Genomic DNA, 24917 nt, shown 5'->3' with positions numbered 1-24917 from the left:
CTCTACCCCATCATGCCTCTTCTTTTCTCCTTCGACACACCCCTCTTCTCCATCCTTTTCACCTTTAGTCCCTTTCGTTACCCCTCATCTTCTTACATTTATCTCTTGTCTCTTCTCATTTTAGGAACTAATAGACAACTTACTCAATTGTTTGTTCGAGGTTCTAGCTTCCTTTTAGTGTCCACAAGGACCATGTGGTTTTGCCACCTTGTTGTGTATGATCCTTTATTTGCATGTCCTTGGTCTGCTCGACTTCTTTTTTCCTACTTTAGAGGTCACCTACCTTTTGGATGATCACCTACCCTTTGGAGGGAAAATGACAAAGATTTGCTGTACCTGCACTTATGTGACCCTAAATTAGCAAGTGATGAGGTCGTGAAGCAAGAAAACCATTTGTAGTATGGGAACTTCAAGGCATAGCTACCCCCCCGCCTTCCAACACACTTTTTTGTGTGAAAATTTCGTTGCTTTATATTACAAGAGAGCTTTCTAGAAAGTGAAAGTTGGACAATACATCAAGAGAAAATCTAAGTGTAAGAAAGATATACATCAGAATCTATGTAGTGAGTTTGTAGACAAATCAAAGAGAGATTGCTGCAAAGATCTGCAGAAAAACAAGAAAAAGGATAACTGAGAATCACCAAAGACACTATGATTACGATCTATCCATAGACTCTAGGATAACTGAGGATCACAAAAGACATTATTTATTTTGGAGCCATTATCAAGCATACTACTACGTCAACATTGTGATGTTTCAACATGTTTATTTCATAATTGATGATAGGATGTGGCAATCCTTCATTTGCAATACCATCCAAGGCCTTTGTTTTTGCTTTGAGCATGTAACCACAACCAATGTGGCTACTCATGCCCAAAGTGTGTGTTACCTCATCATTGCTACGTGCATGCCCTACACCTAATGTTTGAAATGATCAAGGACTCCCAAGGGCTAGAGCTTGGACTACATAAAAGAGAGGACCCTTTTTTGCAAAAATCTTTAATCCATTTCCAAATCTATGATGGCATACAATTTGGTGCTTCCTAGTTGTTGTATTTCAATAGCCTGTAGAGATGGTCACTATTTTGGCAATGATTGTGATCGATGGTAGCTTGCTCAAAAGTGCACTCATCAAGCCAAAAGCAAGGTTCATGTTGGCATTGATATGCTTCCAAGTGGCCACTGCCAATTGACATCTGGGAGGACTACCACCCCCTTCAGTTTGGGAAGCTTCTGGCAGGGTTGTTCTTCAGGCCAACACCCTGGTCAGTTGCGATCTCAGGCTCCGACGTCTTGACAGGGCTCATCTCGGCATTGAAGGCTTGTGTCGACCACCTTGAATGGAAGGGCAGAGAGGGTCTCAGAGGTGACGGTAGCCTGGGTGAGTCGGTGTGGTGGAGTAAGGCATCAGGAAGGCAGGCGACGCCTTCGCCTGGCTCGACATCAGGAGGGCTTGCAGCCTATTCAGAAAAGGCCTAGCCACATGGGCGGATGTGTGGGACCCCACGAAGGTAGATTGGAAATCACTCAAGGCAAAGAACATAGTTCCACATGACTGGCAGCGAAGTGGACCTCACCAAAGTAGTCCTTGAGAGAACCCCGGGAGATTGGCCTAGCAACTCGATCCTAGCAAGAGACCGGATCACTTCCCAATGGCCAATGGGTAAAACCCCCCTTAATCAGATTTTGGCGAGAATAATCTACAGGTGCCTCCTCTCGCAGCAGGCCACCCTGGTTGAATAAAGTTTGGGGGCTAAGAAGGGGCTAGGCATGGTGGAGATGTAGGCTCATGAAATTCTAGAAAGGGTGCTAGATGGGGAAAGCCAGATTTGTGATGTGGAAGATCCTTAATCACTGGCTCCCCGTCAAAGCCAAGATAGTGAAAAGAGTACCAGTGGACCCGATCTGTGGGCTGTGTGGTAGGGCAATGGAGGATATTAGGCGTCTATTCTGGAAATGCCAGATTGCTAGGGAAATGTGGCATTTGATTCAGTTCGCCATTTGCGACGCAAGTTTAATGTCTACGTTCACCATAGGTCACCAGTGGCGCATTTTGCTCCTAGGGGACTCCTCAAAAATGCCATCCACATTAGCAGCTAGTTGGTCGTACATTAGGGCGACCATACTGTTGGTGATATGGGAGGCCCGAAACGGAAACATCTTCAGGCACAAAGTCCAGGTAGGATTCAGAAACGTAGCCCTAATTGCAGTATCCAAGGCTTTCCTTAGGGATTTTGCCCGAATTTTGGACAGCTCAAATCTAGTAGTGAGCCATGCGCTCGCCTCAATTGAAGCTGCTCTAAGGATAGGGTAGGTTGTAATGTTGCCCTAGCACAGGCCCTGGCATCAACCTATTTGGGCCAATTTTTGTATTGGTTCATTTTTTTATGAGGTTTGACCATCCTCCTTAATATATTTGGCATCGTTTAAATTAAAAAAAAAAGGCCACCACCAGTAGCCATTGAAAAGGTCATTAACGACCATTTCAAAGCTTAGTATCACATAAGGAAAGTTTTGGGAACTTTAGTGTAGGGAAAGGGTGATTCCTTTTAGTTAAACTCTATTCAATATTGCACCCCTTCTCCACCTCCATCTTCGAGTTGCCACTTGGAAGCACACCAATGTGGGTTTTATATGAAGAGGGCCCAAGTATGCAAAGTCTAGGTAGTGCAAATTGATGACTTTAGATGTTGTACAAGGAACACTTAACAATATCAACAAGGAGCTTCAATACTAAAGCATTTGCATTCATGCCAACTCTAGCCCCAGTCTGTAGCTTCCAATACCCATCGTCACTAAGCACATACATGTCTATAACTTTGCCATTTATAGCACCGTAGTGGTAAGACACTGGATGCATATGTGAACTCAACCCGGAGTAGCAACAGGTCAGAGGGTAGGGTGTTTGCCCAACTTAGCTGGCTGCCTACATTTGAATCTTGTTCAGAGGGCTTAGGTCTTGGGCGGATGTGCCCTCGTAGTGGACCATGGGTGTGTGGGAAAACATTCCTTGAATGTGCTTAGGGTACCATATTGAACGATTATGGAATCATTAAGGATCTCTAATCAAAGGAATTGGCCTTTTCCATTGCCTTTTGTCTTCTTAATCATACGAGCACTCTCACCAACACCCACCTTTACAGCCTCATTATTGCATAGATATCTCTTCGAAGGTGGATCCATGTGGCAACCATTGATTGGCTAGCATCCAAGCAATGGCCATGTGTTAGCAGTTCCTTGATGCATTTTGTGCATCATGATCTGCAGAGCTTCGACTCCTTTACTCGGTGACGAAGTGACGTCTCTTTGCCAAAGGCTGGAGCTAGTGCCAAAGACGTGAGTTGGGGCATGGAAGACAATGTCCAAGGGAACAAAATCCAAATGCTAGATGGAACAACAAAAAATTTCGAAGTGGTTGCCACGTCAATGCCACGTCATAGGTGCTTAAGGAATAACGTGGCTGACACCTCAAGAAAAGGGTCCATTTCATCAAATCTTTCATCCTTGGCAGCATTGTGCCTTCGTATACATATAAGTCCATAGCTCCAGCTCTCCTTCGATCCATCAAAAGATCGTCCTCTCCCTCAGCCTTCCAGATCTCGCCATGTCTGCCTTTCGATCAGGAGGTGATTACTTGAAGAAATTCACTTCTGGGTTCAGTGATGATCGTGGTGGCCCTCCTCTTCCCGCAGAAGTCTCCTTGAAGGTCGTCAACACCCCCAGCGCCGAGTTTGCGCTCACAAATTATGCCTACTGCTCCCCCAAGGATGCCGCTCCATTCATTCGGGATTATGGGTTGGCCCTCGTCGGATCCTTTTTGGTCCTAACTATCAGATATCCTTCATATTGCGTTGAATGCACTTGCCACCGAGTTGGCTACTCAACATGCTTTTTCTTTTTTTTATGTGTGTGTGTGTGTGTGAGAGAGAGAGAGAGAGAGAGTTGCGTGTACTCTGTTGTCAAATATAAATACCATAACAATCAAAGTTTCAAGTCATTAACATGCAAGAAAGCAAATTATGTCTTTCGCGCATGCCTGTAATGTCATCATAATGATTATGGCGAGTCCAATACATAGAGGGAGCGGAGAGAGTTCGCATGGAGACACATCATAATACCAAATCTCTGAAAGAGAGGAATCTTTCCATTAATAAGATGGTAAGTCGTAGTATCGACGTGCATGATCTTGATAAATAGCCACTTCTAAAGTAAGTCAATCTTGAACAGCTCCTGGAGACATTTTTCCATTTTGTCTTTGCATTGCGTAACAGCTAAATTGGAAGGGATCACTTGCATATGACTTTGTATGCTTAACATGCCAGATGTAGGTCGGGGTGTGTGCTGATGTGATGAAAGAATATATATAATGAGATGGCTTCGTATCCGTTGGAGACTAACGAGATAAATGGGACAGAGAAGTAGAGTTTGGCATTGGTTCCCTACCTAAGCAATTTTCTATATTCTAGAACTTCTTTGATGCATGATCCAACTAGCTTGGCTGGTTGTTCAAAGAGGGTATGCAAAAGCGTTGGGTGTTAGGCCTTGTATGTTGTATTTTTCCCTTCACTTCCAGAGTGCTAACAGAAACTCAGTACCAAGACCTTTGTATGAATTGGTGCTTATTTTTGCATGGCTGCGTGACTATGTGTTTATCCTATGGTTTATGTTTGCAGTCGGGTGCTAAGGACGACAGTGGGGATGTCATAATAGTTACTACTGCAATGTGTTATCAAGTTAATGGTTTTCAACCTCGTGGGTGATTGTCATGACGTTAAATTGCACTGTTTGATGAGTTTAGGGAGTTCCTGAATTCATCTAGATATATGTTTCCAGTCTTATAGTGGACATGCAAATTTCATGGTGTAAAGTTTACAATTTTCACATTTTAAAGTTCTTGTCCAAGTTGCAGTCCATTGATATGGCTATGATTTTTTATATTTGTAGCGATGCATTGCCGTATGAGCTAACTTTTCTAATTTTTGCTTAGAAATGCTTGTGTGGGAGAGAGAATAAAATGAAATATTATATTTCACTGGCAGCGGTAGTGTGGTCCGCGGAGGAAGAGAATATGGACTACTTTTTAATTATCATTGTCATTAGGTGCCATGGTTTACCACTGAGTCTGCGCTTCACCCCTGGAGTGCTGACACAAAGACCTTTGTATAAATGGATATGCGCATGTGTGTGTGGGTGTGTATGTATGCATATATGTGTGAGAGTAAATGCTAATACCATGGTCTATACCCACCATTGGTGGGCGAGTCGGTGGGATGTCATAGCTGCTAATCCCTGCTGTGTGTGATGAAGGATTATGGCTTTATCCTTGTGGTTGATTGTCATGAGGTTAAAACTGCAGTACTTGTTTTGTTTTGTCTTGTTTTTAGAGGGCGAGTTTGGGCAAATTCCTGGATTCATCTAGAGAGATATATGTGTTCTTGACTGTTGGTAGGATGACATTGGGTGGTATGTGGTATTCGTCCTATGTGTTTACCTCCAAGCGCAATTTCTTCTCTTGGGAGCTCACTTTCCCACCTCAAGTGAGGGGGAGAAGTTCTCAGCTGAACCTGGATCTGGACCGGTCACTTCAGCGCAGAGAGAGAGAGAGAGAGAGAGAGAGAGAGAGAGAGAGTTTGGACATGAGCATTCCTTAACCTTTGTTAAACACCGCTTGAGGGCTTTGAAGAAGGGTGTATCGGTTTGAATTTGGCTCAACGCAAATGCGCCAAGGCTTCTGTTAGGGATCCGATCTCTGTGGCCAGGTAGCAACAGATCCGTTTTGTGGTTTTATGTGATTTGTGAAGATTAGGCAAAGGTCTTGTCGTGGTTTTATATTTTATCAGGTCGAGCTTTGCCGGTACAATGATGCAATCAGATGATCCCACGGTTCCTTAGAACTGCATATTTCCTGTTGAATTACCATCGCTTGTCAGTTTTACACGCACCTCTTTGGTATATAGAATTTTAGAATCACTTTTTTGAGCTGTAGGAGAAAGAAGGCATTATCAAAAACATACATATCAGATCCTGCTAAAACTTCTGAGTCTGGGCAGGTTTGTTCCTCCTGACCGGGGCTTCAAGTTGGTTCTGCTCACCCTGGAAGTGGAGTTTGTGAGAAATCGCGGGAAAAATGAGGAGGTATTTATTGTGAAATTCTTTGGACTGATTGCAATGGTGAATTCAGTTTTACTTTCTGACCGTGTATAGTCTATTCTTCCACTTTTTTTGTTGACGCAACTGAGGAATGCTAAGATTGGAATATTTGGACTGGTTGTTGTCTCTTGCTACCCATCATTTGAGGACATTGAATTTGAAGTCTGATCTTCTTTGGAGAAAAAGAAGTCTGATTCAAAGTACTCTGGTTGCCACTACTTTTATGTAAACGATGTGAATGCTTGTAGTGGAAGTCATGCATAGAGACAAGGAAAGCAAGGAAAAGAAGCGAGTGAATGTGGCAGCAATTGATAGTCATAATCTTTTAAGTGCAAGTGGTGATCAGCTGTTTAACTACATCGAATTATTATACGTGGGTGCAGAAGCCCCAACAGCTAAAAATTTTAGAACAACAAAAAATCTAAATTTGTATGATTGGATATATATTAGTCTTACAAAGGTATATTTTCCTATCACCTTAGCGGACATGCAAATTCTTTGAATTTTCGTCCAAGTGGTGATCAGTTGTTTAACTACATTGAATTATCTTATGCGGGTGCAGAAGCCCCAACAGCTAAAAATTTTTGAACCACCAAAAATCTAAATTTGTACGATTGGATATATTCTAGTCTTACAAAGGTACATAATCTTTTAAGTACAATAGTTGATTCCTTTGGGCTTCTAGGCATCCATTTAAAGGCCTGTTTTCCTTGTGCACATCTGTGTGTGTGGATGGGTATGCAGGATGTGTGGGTGTGTGCATGTGCATGTATGTGCATGCACGCGCATGCATACACACTTACACATAGTGCTAGCTTGTGAATACTGAACAAGATGAGACTCAATTTGTGGTGTTGTCGTCTTCTTGCCTGTTTCGACCTGGAATCGGTGGGATGATGTCTAGAGCTGGCCCATAGCTACCTGTACAACGTGGATCAATAGCATCCTGGCATTTGGACAAAGCCATCCTCAGGTGAAGAAAATGATCTTCTTAGAAGTGGCTGTCATGTTGCATCCGACATAGAGAAGGTGCATCTAGAGAATACTGGTGTGGGGGGAGGTGATCAATGGACGTGCCTTCACAAAAAACCATCTGACGGTGTGTGCATACCAACATCTCTCTCATACCCGCTCGCTGTAAGCTGCATGGATGATGAGAGGGCTCTCCATGGCAATTTTTGTCAGCCTGCATGGTCTGGCCCAGGGGCCATACTCCCTGACCTGGTCGAGGCAAACAATGATCTGGAATGAGATGTAGGAGCCTTGTTGCAAATGCGGCCAATATCATATTCCGTGAAGTACACCTCTTCCCTCGGAATCATGCATGATATCATCATCATTTGCAACACACTCAAATCTGACCCACTCATTATCTTGTCTAATGTCTGCTTAGAAAGGTCCCCTGTATAGCCAAGAGATTCTGGAATCTTTCAAAACCCAGATGGCAGCTTATGCTTGGGAATTGATGAGAACATAAGCGTAGATTGATTTTCTCATTTACTTTTAATTTTGTTTAAAGTTGCTTACAAACTCCCTTCTTTCCTTTGTTCTTTCGCTTGTTTATAAAAAATTAATTTATAAGATTGGATATATTCTAGCCTTATGAAGGCATATATGTGTCTAAGTATGCATAAGATGTGACAATCTTGACTAGCTCTCTTGCCAAATAGAAGGATTGGTGCCACAGGTGGGCATCACCGGTATTGTAGATCATGATCTTGGTCGTGCCTAGGTTGACCTTCATGTCTAGACTATCACAAGATGCATCTTGAGCTGATTCTGCAGGTGCTTTGCTGTATCAGAGATCAACACCACGTCATTTGAAATTCATATAGTAGAATGGGAAATGAGGGTCTTTGCCAGTGTTGAGGTCTTTGAGAGTGTCTACAAAAGACACTAGTTCATCGATATGTAGTCTGAAGAGGGTGGCAGAAATCGGGTATCCTTGCTTCATCCCAGCGGTGCTAATTACTGGAACTAGTGGAAAATCTTCCATGCCTATCCTAGCACAGGTGGAATGATAAAGACAAAGAGAGCAGCGGTGGCAAGGAGAGAGAGCTGAGCAGAAGTTATGTCAAATTATTGGGCTTAATCCAGCAGGTTAGGGGGCCTCATGATTAAAGGAAGCAGGCTAACGTGGGACTAGAGGACTTGAACACTAGCAAAGGGCAGTTGGCTATCTTTAGCCAGGACGCTTTCCACATAATGGGATGCTCTTTTATGTAAGAGTGGCCAAGGCTATTGTGTCCACATTCCGTGTGTAACACCACTGGATGGTCTGGTCTGGATCTTGAGCCTAGACTCCTGCCTTCTACGTGGCGGATCATGAGATACTATCCTGAAGGTTCCTTGTGGACGGTTCTGGTGGTATGGGATGGCAGAGCTATTAGCATAGGCTTGTGGGAGTCTGATCTCTAGCTCACGTGCTCAGGGATGGCTGGGATGTGAGTTGCCTGCAGGTCTTTATTATGTTTTGCTAATAGTGTTTGGACTGTCTTTAGGGCTAGATCCTACTGGGGATGCAACAGTTAGTATCAGAGCAGCCCTCAACATAGTGAATCGATACGAGACATGCAGTTTGAATGGTGCTAGGTATGTGTTCTGATAGTCGATGCGTTCATGCAAGTTGCTAAAGTGTTATGAGGTAGGAATCATTGTGAGTGATGAAGTATGGTGCTAGAAACCTGTTGCAGCTCCTCAAATATCAATTTGCAGGCCTTTGGGAAGGTGTCTTGCTGTAAAAACAATTGATTGTTGAAGCTGAACCTGCCTAGATCAATTTCGATTCAGGAAGGATGATTACAACAATCAAAGGACTGTGCGATCCGCTATAGAATTCACCGAGGTCATGGCCAAGCCAAGGTTACGGACTAGGACAGTTAGTGTGCAGAAATCACTGCCCAATTTCCATGCAAGGCCTGTAGGAGATGCAAAGTACCAAGGAGATTTGCTGTGGTCAGGGGGGGCTTTGATTAGTTGTCGAGTGATCCTCATAAGGTACAGTAGAAATTTGTTGATTGTATGGCTGGAACATGGGTGAAGTAGGCGAAATCCTTGAAAGGATGTTGAGGACAGAAACCAATCCATCAATGCCACCCTTCCTCTAGGCATCCCATTTGCATAAGTCACTTGTGCTTCTGCTCATCCAGTGCTGCTGGGTTACTGCAAGCCTTCAATGTACCAATCATGGTTCATTGATCTGCTATGGCACATTCCTGGTGCATCTGTGTCTATAATTCTAAAGCCAGCCAGCTGTTTTTTTGCTCAGCATACCCCATGATCATGGTATTCCATCACGATATGGCAATATTACAAACCCATACAACGCTTCCTCCATGCTCAAGAAAGACACTACAATTTGAAGCAACACCAAGCTTCCCGTCAACTACTTTACACTTGTGGTGCTTCCATATTATCAAGGAGCATATTCTATGGGGAATCTGAACACCCCGCTGCAACATTAGGAACTACTGTAACATTATAACGACTAAAAACTACAGCTCAATCAAGACCACTAATTGGATGGATACAAATTAACAGGTGATGGCACAATGAATAACCACCCAGCCATTCTCTGGTTCAGCAAGCTCGTCACACTTTCTCACGTAAGAAGTACCTGCATGCTGAATACCAAAAGCCCACAATTCCCTAGATGGATCTAGTATGCCACATGTCTACATTTTAGGGTTACCTCCTAAATGCATCATTTACCCCTCTCTTGGGATATCATTGAAATCATTTGCCCCTTGGCACATTTAATGCATTTACCCCTTAGCCTTAGATCCACCTAGTCTAGTGCCATGTCACCCTCACCAAGGACCTTGACATTGATTCCTTTTTATCATTTATGTGAAGCCCAAACAATTATAATACAAACATTGATCCTTTAAAGGAAAAGGTCTACTGACCCTTCCGAGGTCATGTTGCCTCAACTTGAGCATAACATTCCTTCCCTCTTCAGGCATCGGCGTCCTCGATGATAAAGTTTGGGAACACTCTCCGTAACTGGTATACGGATTCCCAGGTAGCTTCTGATAGAGGTAAACCATGCCATGCAACCAACACCGTGGGTACTTCCGATTGCGTACTCGCATTGTTCCTCAGTCCAGGATTCTTGTTGGTTTGCGTCCTGCATTATCCTCTATCTCCTGAAACAAAACAACACCCTCGATTAGTGAGTCACTTGTATGTAAAAATTTCTTTAAACGAGAAACATGAAACACTGGGTGCACCTTACAACCCTGTGGTAATTCTAATTTATAGGCCACCTTGCCTATTCTTTTTAGAATTAACCACGGCCCACAATATCGGGGTGATAACTTAGTACACTCTCCTGCAGTCAAAGACTTTGAGTGCGAAGGAACTCTGAGAAAGACTTTTTCTTCTTCCTTAAATTCTCTAACGGATCTGTTTTCATCCGCATACGCCTTAGCTCTATCCATAGCTTGGCGGATGTTAACTCTCGCAAGTGCTAGCATCTCTCGCATCTGAACCACAAAGTTCGCGGCACTAGGCACTTTCTGAGGTACTCCAATTGTTGTTGGATTCGCTGGTCTATAACCATAGTTCAGTGCAAACGGATTGAATCTTGTAGAGGAATGTTTTCTATCATTGTAGGCAAATTCTAACAGTGGCAACCACTTGTCCCATGTATGTTGCCTCAATGACACATATGCTCTAAGCATATCCTCTAAAATTTGGTTGATTCTTTTCGTCTGACCATCCGTTTCTGGATGATCCCCACTACTCATTCCCAACTCAGTCCTTAGTGTCTCAAACACTGCAGTCTAAAAATGACTGGTAAATTTGACATGCCTATCTGATACTATGGATTTGGGTAATCCATGCAAACGAAATATATGTTTAATAAACAAATCTGCCACTTGCGGGACACTAATTGACTCTCTAGTTTGAATGAAATGAGCCATCTTGGTAAGATGATCAACGATCACAAGGATAGAATCATATCCATCTTGTGTCGTAGGCAGACCTACAATAAAGTCCATGGAAATGCTCTCCCACCTACCTAGTGGTATTTCCAAAGGTTGTAAAAGTCCGGGTGGCTTCACCCGCTCTGCCTTACTTGACACGAAAAACAACGTGTCACATATTCATGAATATGTTTTCTCATCTTTGGCCAAAAGAAATCTTGCTTCACGAGATCATATGTTTTCTCGATTCCAGGATGTCCCGCACATGGGCTATCATGGCATTGTGTGGGCTATCATGGCATTGTTGAATGACTCTCTGCTTGAGATCATTCTGATTAGGTACTACTACCTTGCCATTTCTTTTCAGCATACCATCTCTTATGGTATATCTTGCATAAGTTTGGCCTTTTCTGGATGCCAGGTCATCCTTTTCCCCGGGTTTGAATACATGAGCCTTAGGCCAAAGACTCTGGACGAACTCGTTCACCTTTTGAGTTTCTCTTATCTTGGTCATTAGAGCACTTTCTAATACCGTGAAACTCATATTATGCATAATGCGTGACAACGCATCAACTTTATTATCCTTTCCTCTTCGGTACCGAATCGTCAAGTTAAACTCCTGCATGAGTTCTGCCCACCTAGCTTGGCGGCCTCTCAAGTCAGGTTGTTTACAAAAATGTTTCAGAGTATCATGATCAACATCAACATAAAACTCTGACCCATACAAATAATGTCTCTATGTTTTCAGAGCATGGGCAACAACATACAACTCTAATTCATGAGTTGGCCAATTTCGTTGAGAGGGAGAAAGCTTCTTGTTTTCAAAGGCTACTGGCCTTCCCTCTTGGAGGAGAACTGCTCTTACCGCAATGCCACTTGCATCGGTTTCAAGGAAAAACGGTTTCTGGGGATCAACTATTTTTAACACCGGTCCTGAGACCACAGCTTGTTTTATGGTGTTAAAACTCTCTTGTTGATTTTGTCCCCATATAAAAGGTACTTTATCTGAGGTCAGATGAGTCAATGGCGATACTATTTCGGAATATCCTTTGATATGCCTTCGATAAAATTGGACAAATCTCAAGAATGATTGCAAAGCTCTGAGGGATAGGTCAAACTCTGAGGGATAGGCCAAGTCAGTATCGCAGCCACTTTCTTTGGATCCATTTCTACCCCCTCAGGAGTAATAATGAATCCTAAATATTCAAGTCTTACCATACACAGTACAGTTTTCTTTTTATTTACATAAAGACTGGCTTTCCTCAATGTATTGAACACTATTCTTAAGTGTTCATGATGCTAAATAATACTTTTGCTGAAAATAAGAATGTCGTCAATAAAATGTACTACAAACTTCCCGATATACGGACGTAGTAAATCGTACATAAGCATGACGAATGTAGCTGGAGCATTGGTAAGTCTAAAGGGCATCACCAAAAACTCATAATGTCAAAATCTGCTTCTAAAAGCGGTTTTATGTACATCCTCGGCTCTAATACGGATCTGATGGTAGCCACATTTAAGATCTATCTCACTGAAAATTACGGCCCCATGTAACGCATCTAGCAAATCATCGATCCGAGCCATCAGATACTTGTGCTTAATAGAGATATTATTTAATGCTCTGTAATCTATACAGATGCGAAAAGTATCATATTTCTTCTTTTTTAATATCATTGGCGAAGCAAAAGGTGAGAAATTGAGTTGAATTTATCCCAACTTGAGGTTTTCTTCCAGTTGTCTTCGTACCTCCGCTTCTTCCGTAAAACTTAACCTATAGGGAGGTCTATTTACAGGTTATGCTGAACATTTTGCTCTGGAGATAACCCATAAGGTAACTCATCCCTAAAACAATGAGAGAACTCGTCTGCTATTTGATCATCCAATTTAACCATCTCTCCATTTTGGGTAACATCAGTGCTAGCCGAAGGACCATTAATCGGCTCTACCGATGCTGTACAAAGAAACAAAAACTCGTCTTGAGCTTTTCGAACTTTCATTACGGAAACCAACGGTCCTTGAGGTATATCTTTTTCACCTCGTAAGACACAGAACATCATTCATCTTGAATTGATAAATGTGCTTTTTTCAATCTATGGCTGGATTCTTCCTAGAATGCTAAGCCTTACCTAGGGCTATATCTGCGTGAGCAAGCTTTGTCATTCCAAAATCAAGCTTCTCTGCATAGTCCTGAATTCGAAGTTCCAACTGGGTAACCCTTTGGTCCCATACTTTAGTTGAACTTCCGTTCGCCATTCTGACTGTATATGCATAGTCAGATGGGCTAGTCTTTAGTTTCAGTCTCTTTACAAGCTTGGAGTTAATTACATTGTGTGTTGATGTTGAGTCAAACAACACAATGACATCATGGTTGGCTACTTGCCCTTTCATCTTAATTAACTCCATATCGTTAAAGGCTGTATACCCCGTTGCTGCGGGCTTTGATAGGACATTATCAGGTGCACTAGTTACTAGCTTAGCAACAGACATACATAACAAAACAGGTACTGACCTTTGAGAAGATCCCGCTAGCTGAATCTGCATCTGTTCTGCTCTGGGACTTCCCTCCATTTCCACGTGGCATTCTGAGATCACCATCTCAACCATTCGACGATCCTTGTTTCGTGGACAATCTTTCCACTGATGAGGCTAAAGGCATCCAAAACATAAGCCTTCTCTTCTCGCTTTTTCTCTTTGCTTTGGGTTCAAAGAAGACTTCGACCAAGCCTGGGCTACCATTGGTGTTACTTTTCTTTTCATTCCAATGGTGGTACTTGATTTAGGAGTCTCAACTGGCTTCGCCTGCTTGGCTTGACCACTAGGCTGTGAGGCACTCCTTTGCTAATCCACTTCTTCTTAAACCCAGTTTTCTTCGGGTACTCATATTGAGTCCCAACCTACACAAACCCACTTGGTCTGTTCCCTTTTGCATCCTCATAGTTCAGGGCTATGGCAATTGCTTCATCTAGCGTGTTCACATACTTAGCCCGAACTTCCATCTTGATTCGATCATTCAGTCCAAAGATAAAATCTTTTACCTGGATTGATTGAGGTAGAGGTTCATAAACTTTCATTACACTTTCTCTGAACTTATCAGTGTATTCCGCCACTGATAAATTTCTTTGACGAAGGTTTCGATACTGATCCCAAGCTCGGGATGCTTCATCAGGAGGTAAGAAGTATTTTCTAAATTCTTTTTTAAACCCCTTCCAAGTAGTGGATGCCACTTTATCTTTCTGTTGTTTTATCCACCACCTATCCGCTGCCTCATTAAACATATGGGTGGCCTTGCGTATTTTCTTCATATCATTCCTGATTTCATAAATGGCGAAAGCCTCTTCCCATTTGTGTAACCATGTCTCTATGATATCGGAACTACGGTCAACGTCCGACCAGAATACTTTTTTGGCCTATAATTGGGAATATTAGGGACCTTAGCCCTCCTAGGCTCGACCGCATGAACACTAGTTTCAAGTTCCATTGGAGATTTACCTTTCTCTTCACGAGATGGTCTAGCAGACATACTATGAACCATTTTCTTGAGCTCGGATTGCCCTACATTTGCTTGTAACTGTTGCGCTAAAATCTGTTGCAAGGCATCCTCCAATAAGGCAATTCTACCAGACAGTGTATGGCTTGCTGGGCGCGACACCTGCGGGGTCGGCCGGACTCTCGACTCTACGGGATCCACCCTAGAAGCTTCTTCTTCTACTTTCATTTAGGTCAATGGGTGGGTGTGTGTGTGTGTTTAAAAATAAAATAAAATAAAAATTTAACACACCTAAATTGTATTCATAATCGAAAGCCCAACTCCCAAATTTACAGCTAACCAGGCATATATCAACTGCAACCAAAACCACTTTTCCCTATGCTAGGGAAACTCTTGTAATCTCAAAAACCTCAAATACCAAGGGCAAATAAACTAACATATACCACAACAAAATTTAACAGGTATAGAAAGCTCCATGGTCATATTTCTGACGTATGAAGAGATTAATTTGTCCCTCAAATACCAAGGGCAAATAAACTAACATATACCACAACAAAATTTAACAGGTATAGAAAGCTCCATGGTCATATTTGTGCCGTATGAAGAGATTAATTTGTCCCTGTAAGCCACTTCCAATCTGCATTTATAATCTACCCTGAATGGATGATGTGGCTTTTTTTTTTTTCAAGGTCCAAAGACCTTAGATGACGTGTCCTCTGTCAATACAACCGTTCAAACAGTTGCCTCGCTTTTGGGATCTCCTTCACTCAATCTTTGTGAGTATCTGTTCTGGATGCTACATCATTGCAAAGTAACCATGTCGTAACAGTAAACATCACGCCCAGTTCTACGTACTCAAACGACCATCCGCTCCTTAAAGATCCTCAACACAGAGCCGTAGCTGTTTCACGCTCCAATCTTTGGTATTAACCAAAGTTCTGCTTGCCAGTTAGTACGTCCACTCAATAGAACGTACGTTCCATTTGATACCAAAGTATAACAACAGCTAGTCCTTGCGATGCCAAGGAGCCCTGAAGGTAACCACCCCTAAACCTGTGCGTGCGCCACTCTGATATCCAACGCAGCTCCTTTCCACCAAACAAATGGACCTTGGTATCGAACTCCAGGCGCCCTTCAAGTAGCACATGCAAGTCCCGTGACGACACAGTAGCCCTTTGCTTGCAGTCGTGAACTCATGCTTCCTCGCCTTCAAATCGTCAACAACTCGTTAGATTCCCGTCACAAAGCCCACGCACAGCTTTCGTCTTTGACTCTGATCCCGTATGACTTTGTGTGCATTTCTTCTTTGCACTCTGAGCCCCAAACAATTATAATACAAACAATGATCCTTAAAAGGAAAAGGTCTACTGACCCTTCCGAGGTCATGTTGCCTCAACTTGAGTGTAACAAACATCATGAAATAAAACATTCAAACCTGAAGTAAGATGGTTATTTCTTTCAAGCACATTATCCACATGGAGAGAGGAAGCTTCACTGCACTCTGGCTCTTTGTTATCTCCTTCATCATCATTATCTCTTGTTGGCATTGGCAACATTATTTCTTTATTGTTTGAATTAATGGGCCCATGTCCACTACTTCTCTTAGCTTCTTTCTTGGCCTTCATCTTGGAAAACTGCTATGTCCACCTTAGCCTCAAGCATCAACGGCATAAACTCCATTTTGCTCACCACGATGCTGTGCATCTCTCACATACAAGTAGTTTTCTTAAACGTGACTTAGAATCACCCCATTGTAGCGTCCATGTTTTCTTTGCTCGGAGCATCCTCTTGGTTCAAAGGAAGTAAACCCTTACTTCCATACTGGTCACATTGCTTCGAGCTACCTGGATCAAATACAAACCAGCCATATGCAAACAGCAGCCACTTGCTTTTGCCTCTATCAACATGATATATTTGTTATGTATCCCGATGTCAGCAAATGCATCACTCCTAACATAGTATCAAGAGTTCTTTGCGCATAAGCAGTTTTCATAGATATCATCCAGTCAACATTCCATCACATTTGTAAACTATGATTGGATCTTGACATGCCAACATAGAGTCCTGCATATTAACATAGCTCAAACATTCTTACCCAGACTTAGCAAAATACACATTCCATGTTGCCCGCCCAATTACTAGGGTACTTGCATCCATGCATAGCTGAGTCTCTTGTATTTGTGTCTTCAAAGTCTCTCGTCTCTGTGTCTTCTAAGTCAGCAGACCATTTTTTAGTCTCTCCAATATGCATGACATCTCCAAATCCAATTCTTCGATTGATTCCTCAAAGCCTTGATCAAGATCCTCTTGGTTATTGGTGGGTGGTTTGTGCATACATGTCTCTATTTGGGAACTCTCCATAAGTTGCTTCATGCATTGAGCCACGTGACAAAACATCACGTGCTACCTCTACTTGGTCATCAACTTCAACATCATGGATCTCGTTAAAGCACTCTGTATCATGCAAGTTAGACTCTACCAACATTCCCACTTGCTTAATCAAGATCAAGCTTCCTATGTTGCACATGATCTGGAAAGATACATCCCTGTCAAAGGGAATTAACTCGCCACCTTGTACTTGCAGTACATCCATAGCATCAAGGGGCATATTCCTACGAGAAACTTTGAACCTGTGCTCTTGCATTGGAGTTGCTACAAGAGGCTCTGCTACGTCGTATTGACATAAAGCATTACGGCCCAAACAAGGATAAGGATGGATAGAAAGGGAAGCAAAATGGTTATCTCTATCAAATACATCAGCATCATAGAGTGAGAAGGCCTCGTTGCCCCCTTGCTCTTCATTATCATGCTCATTGTCCTCACGCCTTGTATGCAGTGGCACTACCTCTTCATCAATATGGGGGTTGATACTGCTTATGCCTACCCCCTTGTCTGCCTTTGGCTTGTGTGCAGACTTCTTCTTGGAAATTTGCCATGCCTGCCTCATGTATTAGCTGCATAAGTGCAACCCAAACATCCACCTCTCCATCATGCTGACCACCTGTCACATTCAAATGATTTGGACATGTAGATCATGTAAGAAATCCTAAGATTTACTATATTTAGACTAATGAACAGAAAAGAGACTGAGATAGCAGAGAACAAGGAATAATTGTATTGCTTGAATGTCTGTAGGGTGGATGTGATTGTGTCATCCATACAATTGGGCCTCTCTTATATAGAGAGTGAAGAGTCACACATGAAAAGGTGTGTACTCCAAAGGGTATGTGCATGAAGAGGTGTGTACCCCTTGTGAAGGGTGTGACCCTTGATGAGAGGGTACATTACAATAGGAATGTCTCTTCATTAGAATGTCTCTTGTGAAGGGTTGTGCCTCTTTAGGAAGTGTCCCGTCGAAAGGGCAAGTGTCCCGTCGAAAGGTCATACCCTTCCACAAGTGTCCATTCATTAAACCATCCATAAGTCTAGAAAGAGAAAGGAATACGTCACAGATCGTGACATCCCCTCCCACTCAAAAGAAGACCCTGGTGGAGATAATGAACTGATATAGAAAATATCATGGTAGATTCTGAAAATACTGCTGTAAAAGATCAGGGTACTGCTGTAAGTCTTCATCAGACTGCCAAGTAGCGTCGGAGTCGTCCAGATCTCGCCAAAGAACAAGGAATTCCGTGATAAGTCGATGTCGAGTCTCTCGCTGTCGATGGTAATCGTCTTCGATTTCTGGGACATAATCACCTGCAGGAGGAACTGCTTCATCGCCTGGAATGTACGTCTTTAGCCAAGAAATATGAAATGTTGGATGGATTTTACCCCATGATGGTGGTAATTCCAGTTTATAACTTAAAGGTGAATTTTTCTTGACGATCCGGAAAGGTCCATAGTATCTTGGTCGCAACTTAGGAAACACAGACTTAACCGTCTTATAGCGATGTGGGGCTACAAATAATAGCACCATGTCACCAGTGTTAAATTCCAGGTGACGTCTATGTTTGTTGGCAGACCGTTGATACCGCTCTTGCGCTTTTCGCATATGATCCCTGACTTGCAGTAGAATGTCTTGCATTTCTTGAACCAGTTGATCAGCTAGGGCCACTCGATGTTGAAGTACAAAATTCGTTGGTACAATCGGAGTGTGTCCATAAGCTGCTTGGAATGGAGTCATGCTGATGGCACTATGGAAAGAGTTATTATAAGCAAACTCAAGGAGTGGTAGATACTCTTCCCAGGCGGCGAGGCGTGACTGAACATAATGTCGAAGCATTTCTTCCAGAACTTGGTTGACTCTTTCAGTCTGGCCATCTGATTCTGGGTGGTAGGCTGAACTGAACAGTAGAGTTGTACCCAAAGATTCGAACAGGGAAATCCAAAAGTGACTGGTAAACTTAGGATCTCTGTCGGATATGATATTCTTGGGCAATCCATGGTGTCGGAAGATGTGTTGTATAAAGAGTTTGGCTATGTCCGGAGCCTGTGCACTGCTTTTGCAAGCAACAAAGTGTGCCATTTTGGACAATCGATCAACAATTACCATAATCTGAGTGTTACCTCTGGAGGATCGTGGTAGAGTTGTAATGAAATCCATGGAAATACTTTCCCACCTTTCAGTTGGAACTGGAAGAGGCTGAAGAAGTCTGTTAGAAGTCGTCGACTTGCTTTCATTTGTTGACAGGATAAGCAAGATGTAACCATTTTGATGACATCGCTTTTCATCTGAGGCCAGTAGTATGTTGCACTGAGTAACCGATAAGTCTTATTGATGCCTGGATGGGCAGCATAAGGAACTACATGATGCTCTTTTAACAAAAGACGTCGAACATCCTTGTCATGTGGTACACAGACGCGATCTTGATAATACAGAAGGTCGTCCGTATAAGAATAGGATGAGAAAATCTTTTGTTCGGAAGTCGAAGGTTGATCTTTGGAAAGAACCTGTACTGCGGTGCCGAAGTCTTTATCATTGAAATACTTTCCTTTGAATGAATTCGGAACATCCACAGATAATGTAGAGATTACCATGGCTGATGCGAGAGGTAACCTGCTGAGAGCATCTGCAACTACATTGCGTAGTCCTGGAATGTACTCAATGGTCATGTGAAAGTTGGCCAGAAACTCAACCCAGCGTGCTTGTCGAGCGTTCATGACTGGCTGAGTAAAGATGTACTTTAAAGAGTGATGGTCTGTTTTGACCACAGAGTCGGCACCCATGAGATAATGTTTCCAAGAGCGATAAGCATGTACAACAGCAAGAAACTCCTTATCATAGACCGGATATGGGGTTGGATATCAGAATGTTTATGGCTGTCAAAAGCAATAACTCTGCCTTCTTGCATCAAGACTGCTCCTGTAGCGATGTCGGAAGCATCGGTCATGACCTCAAGTGGGAGATTTGGGTCAGCAATAGCCATAACTGGTGTGGTAGTGAGTGCTTGCTTGAGTTGTTGGAAACTATACTCTGTTTCGGGAAGCCACTGAAAAATTGCTGTGCTTTTCAATAATTTGGACATAGGAGCTGCGATTTCGGAAAACTGATAGACCTTTGTATGGTAGAAGTTTGCCAATCCGAGAAAAGAGCGGACATCATGAACATTCTTAGGAGTAGGCCAATTTCGGATTACCTCGACCTTCTTGGGATCCACAGAGATACCTTGAGCTGAAATAACATGTCCCAAATATTCAAGTTGGGTCTTGAAGAACTCACTCTTCTCAATGTTGATGTAGAGAGAATTTGCGCGGAGAACTTCAAAAACTTGGTGAAGATGTTGTTTGTGCTCATGTAGGGATCTGCTGAAAACGAGGATGTCATCGAGGTAAACGATGACGAACTTATCGAGGAAAGGCCTGAAGATGTCGTTCATTAATGTCATGAATGTGGCCGGGGCATTGTTTAACCCAAAAGGCATGACCAAACATTCATAGTGTCCATACTTTGTTCGAAAAGCTGTCTTGTACTCATCGCCTTCTCGTATACGAATTTGATGATATCTGAACGAAGATCAATCTTGGAGAAGTGTGTTGCATGTAGAAGTTGATCGAAAAGGTCATCAATGCGAGGCAATGGATACTTGTTTTTGATAGTGAGCTTGTTGAGGGCTCGATAGTCGATGCAGAGGCGCATAGACTTTTCCACAAGTAGTACAGGAGATCCGAAAGGGCTGCGACTGGGCCGAATGTGACCTTTGTCGAGTAGCTCGGTGACCTGTCTTTGGATTTCTTCATTTTGAGTGTGAGAAACCCGATAAGGAGGTTTCGACGGTGGATTACTGCCGGGAATAAGTTCGATTGGGTGATCCACTGGTCGTCGAGGTGGTAACTGCTTTGGCAATTCCTGTGGAAAAAGATCCAGGTAAGGCTGGAAAAAAGGTTGGTTGAGGTATTCAGGAGGATCCTTTGTTGGTGTCTCCTCTACTGCCGTAACCAACAGAAGTGAAGTCTTTGCTTGGCGTTTACGAACCCACTTCTTTACTTGTAGGGCAGAGGCAACTGGGGTTGAAGGAGAATCCCTAGAACCAGTTAGCTCAATAAGTTTTCCCTGGTGGACAAATTGGATAGTATGGTTGCGAAAACTGATTGATGGATCATAGTCGTAGAGCCATTGTTGGCGCTGGTTCTGCCATCCCTAGGGATCACTTTCAAATAGCTTCAATTTTCATTTTTCCTACATTTTGATTTATCGATCCTGGTGTTGCACAAGAAAGTTGTTCCATTTGCGAGTTCAATCTGATAGCCCATGAGACTAGGACTGGTGGTCAACCGAAGTTTATCGACCACAGAACTGGCTAGGAAATTATGAGAACAGCCACTGTCGATGAGGATGGTGACCGTTGTTCCACGAATCGATCCTTGAACACAAAGTACTTGAGTGGCCAGGGAAGGTTCGGGGTTGCTGGCAAGGCTCAGGTGGATGGTATTCGCCATTCGAACAGCTTTTCCTTTCTTGTCTTGTGCTGAGGTAGCATCTTCTTTTGGGGAAGTGCTAGGTTCCATATTAGAATTTTGCTTTGGTCGCTTGGGACAATCGAACCATCTATGGTCGCCTGTACAGATGGTACAAAGCCCTTTTGAGCTGGAGTTGTTCTTCTTGTCAGTGGCCGCACCTTTATGTTGGGGATGTCGGTAATGACTTTGTGAAGAAGAAGAAGCGCGATCCTTGGGAGAGTGCTTCTGTTGGAATCCAGCAAATGATTTCTGAGGCTTCTGGGGATCTTGAGACTGTCGCTGACCTGGATTACCGAAGTTTTTTCGAAACCTGGTGTTATCTTGAGGGCGAGCACCTTTGGCCATAGGAGAGTTCTGTGTGCGATTAGCACTCTGCTTCCCTGTATTTAGGAAATCTGTAATGCGCTCTGCGTAAGCAATAGCGCCATCTGTGGTGGTGATGTTTGCTTTAAGAACATCAATGCGTAACGAGGGATTTAGGCCTGAGATGAAAGCATGGAGACGATCATCCTCAGTTAAACCATCATCTCCAGCACCAATGTGGTGAACTGAGAGATATAGGAAGACAGGGAACCCGTTTGCTCCAACTGTCGGAGTTTTGAACGTGCTTGGAAGTCCGCATTGGCAGGTACAAACTGCTTACGGAGCACGTGTTCAAAACGTTCCCATGTTAACACACTTTTTCCGTCCTTCAAGCGTCTTTGCCACCATAGAAATGCTGTATCCTTCAGGAGGGAGGCTGCCAAGGCGATCTTTTTGCCTTCCGTGAGGTCAACAGTGTCAAAATACATGCGCATTTTAGCGAGCCTTGGTCAACTGTTCGGCGATTACATTGACCAGTGTAGGCTTCCGGAAGTTTGACGTCAAGTCGTTTAGTTTTAGAAGCTTGAAGTAATCGGTAGAGAGCACGTAGTTCAGTGTTTTCTACCTCTGGTGGGAAAGAGTCCGCATCGTCGTCGGATGTATGTGCTGGACTTCGAGAATCTTGGAGTTGTTGAACTTTTTGAACCAGGTCGGAGATGCTGTCCTGAAGCTGAGATATTTGAAGTTGCAATAGAGATTCACTTTGGACGTTGCCTTCAGGGGTCTTTTTGGGACTTGATTCTTTAATCTCTGGAGAGGCTTCACGCGAGCGGTGCGACATGTCGGAGATTCCTGTGAGAAAAGCGCGAACTTGCGCTCTAGTTTGTACCATTCCTGAAAGGGGATTCGGACTGCTCCCTGAGGTTGCTCATATTGGAGGGGGCAGGCGAGGCAGGATGGAACCACCCGTGGAAATCTGGTAAGGGAGGTCCTGTCTGAGGTAACACAGGAGATTCTGAAAAAGGTGTTACTGCTCGTGATAAGACAGGGGTAGGTAGCAGAGTCCACGGATCTGAAAAAGGATAAGGAGCTGCTGTCGGAAGAGGAGGATATCCAGGAGAGGGAGTGCCTTCAGAATGTAAATACTGACTTGGAGAAGGTACAACCGGTAGAGGAGGATATCTAGGAGCTGAAGGAGGTGGAGAGTACCCTGGAGATGCCGAAGGTGAAGGGTAAAATTCTCTCCAAAAATGAACAGCAAACTCCTGAGGAATATCGTGTTCCGGATATCTTCGTGTCTCGTGGAACACAACCTGTACTGTGCTGAGGAAATAATGCAACTGAGGTGCCTCACGCAGAAGGTAGAGGATGTGATCCAAGTCACTCGGAGGGCACGTGACACAGAAGACCCAAGATGCAAAGGCTCCAAAATGGGCTGGCTGTGCAATTTGAACCCGATATTGTGTAGTAGCAGGTGCCTGAGGTGTCCTTGAATGGCCGGGTGAATTACCAGGGGTTTCCATGCTTTAATGTGGATTCTTTCATTTGCTGTAATTTGTTAAAGAGAATCCGTAAAAAGCAGATTGGAAAGACTCCACCTGGCAATACTTTAATCTGCCAAGTGATTGCGTAGAAGAAGGCTGCAAATCGTTGTCCGGAGGTCCATGTTGCAATGTTTTGCGAGGAGTGCTCGAGGCTTGTCTGGTCCGGGCTGTCAACGGGCTGTCTTCATCGCGAGAATAGTTGCAACTGGTGCTGAAATGGCAGGGCGAAAATGGCAAAACAAGGAGAGGGCAGCAGGCTGTCAAGAAAAGTGGTATCCAGGGCTGCAAATAGTGAGGGGACTGTCAGCGAAAATGGCGAGGCAAGGGCTGGCAGTAAACAGGGACTGGCAGCGCAGGGAACAGGGACTGGCAGCGCAGGCTGCTGAAGAGCTGCGCTGACCGTACGGCTTGTACGGTGCAGGCTGGCTGACCGTACGGCTGTACGGTACAGGCTGGCGGCCTGTACGGCAGACTGGCGGGAGTATGGTACGGACTGTACGGTCGAAATTTCGCAGGCAGAAAATGGCGAGGAATGGCGCAGGCTGGTGGCTGGCCGTACGGCTGACGCAGGTGTTGCGCAGGGCTGGCCAAAATTTCGTACGTTGCAGTTTTGTGGGAAAAGGGCTGCAACGATTCGTTGGGCTGCCTAATGGGTTAGGCCAAAAAATTAATCTGGGGGTTTAGTTTAACCCTAGGGTAGCTAGGGTAAACCTAGGGGTAGGGGATGGGTTTAATTTTTGTCCCTTTTTACCCCTCTAGGTACCCTTTTGTAGGTACTTGCGGCCTAGGAGGTGTGCCTATTCGAAGGGGTGTGACCCTTGGAATACTCGTCACCAAAAGGTGTGTCCCATGGTGGAAAAGGTGCGTCCCTTGGTTTTGGGACAGCCCAAGCACCTGAAAGGACACGATTTTGGTCGTGTCCATTCACATCAACTTGTGATGTGAGGGAGATGGAGAGGCCAGGATGACTTTAGGCCGGGTAGGCGTTAAAAAATTTTATGCTCATCCTCTCCATCTTTTCCATGCACAATGTGCACGGATGTCCTTCTAGCGGCAAAAATGTATCAGAACAACGCTAGAAGGTGGGGGGCATTTCCTACAGGCAGGAGCGAATTTTGCTCTGATACCACTGTAAGAAATCCTAGATTTACTATATTTAGAAATGTGCTAAGGAACAGAAAAGAGACTGAGATAGCAGAGAACAAGGAATAATTGTATTGCTTGAATGTCTGTAGGGTGGATGTGATTGTGTCATCCATACAATTGGGCCTCTCTTATATAGAGAGTGAAGAGTCACACATGAAAAGGTGTGTACTCCAAAGGGTATGTGCATGAAGAGGTGTGTACCCCTTTTGAAGGGTGTGACCCTTGATGAGAGGGTACATTACAATAGGAATGTCTCTTGTGAAGGGTTCTGCCTCTTTAGGAAGTGCCCCGTCGAAAGGGCAAGTGTCCTGTCGAAAGGTCATACCCTTCCACAAGTGTCCATTCATTAAACCATCCATAAGTCTAGAAAGAGAAAGGAATACGTCACAGATCGTGACAGATCACCTGCTTCTTCTCTTCTTCAGCGTAAACATCTGCCTCATTTTCAGCAT

General features: G+C 43.7%; 1 protein-coding gene across 1 annotated transcript in view; it reads left to right on the top strand.

The window, feature by feature from the left end:
• The first annotated feature begins 3605 nt into the window (after window positions 1-3605).
• The window catches only part of NSF (AAA-type ATPase family protein), a 96437-nt gene continuing 75125 nt past the window's right edge, over window positions 3606-24917 (top strand). Inside the window, exons 1-4 of the mRNA XM_087386790.1 lie at window positions 3606-3821; window positions 5386-5464; window positions 5661-5760; window positions 6052-6136. Of these exons, the coding sequence (XP_087242916.1) occupies window positions 3606-3821; window positions 5386-5464; window positions 5661-5760; window positions 6052-6136 (480 nt within the window). The remainder of the gene's footprint in view (window positions 3822-5385; window positions 5465-5660; window positions 5761-6051; window positions 6137-24917) is intronic.

The sequence above is a fragment of the Dipteris shenzhenensis genome, chromosome 16 (genome assembly GCF_047967505.1).
Source record: "Dipteris shenzhenensis isolate YYH24624 ecotype China chromosome 16, Dip_SZ_1.0, whole genome shotgun sequence".
Classification (NCBI taxonomy): domain Eukaryota; kingdom Viridiplantae; phylum Streptophyta; class Polypodiopsida; order Gleicheniales; family Dipteridaceae; genus Dipteris; species Dipteris shenzhenensis.
The sequence above is the reverse complement of the archived record's forward strand: the minus strand, read 5'-3'. Positions and strand labels throughout refer to the sequence as shown.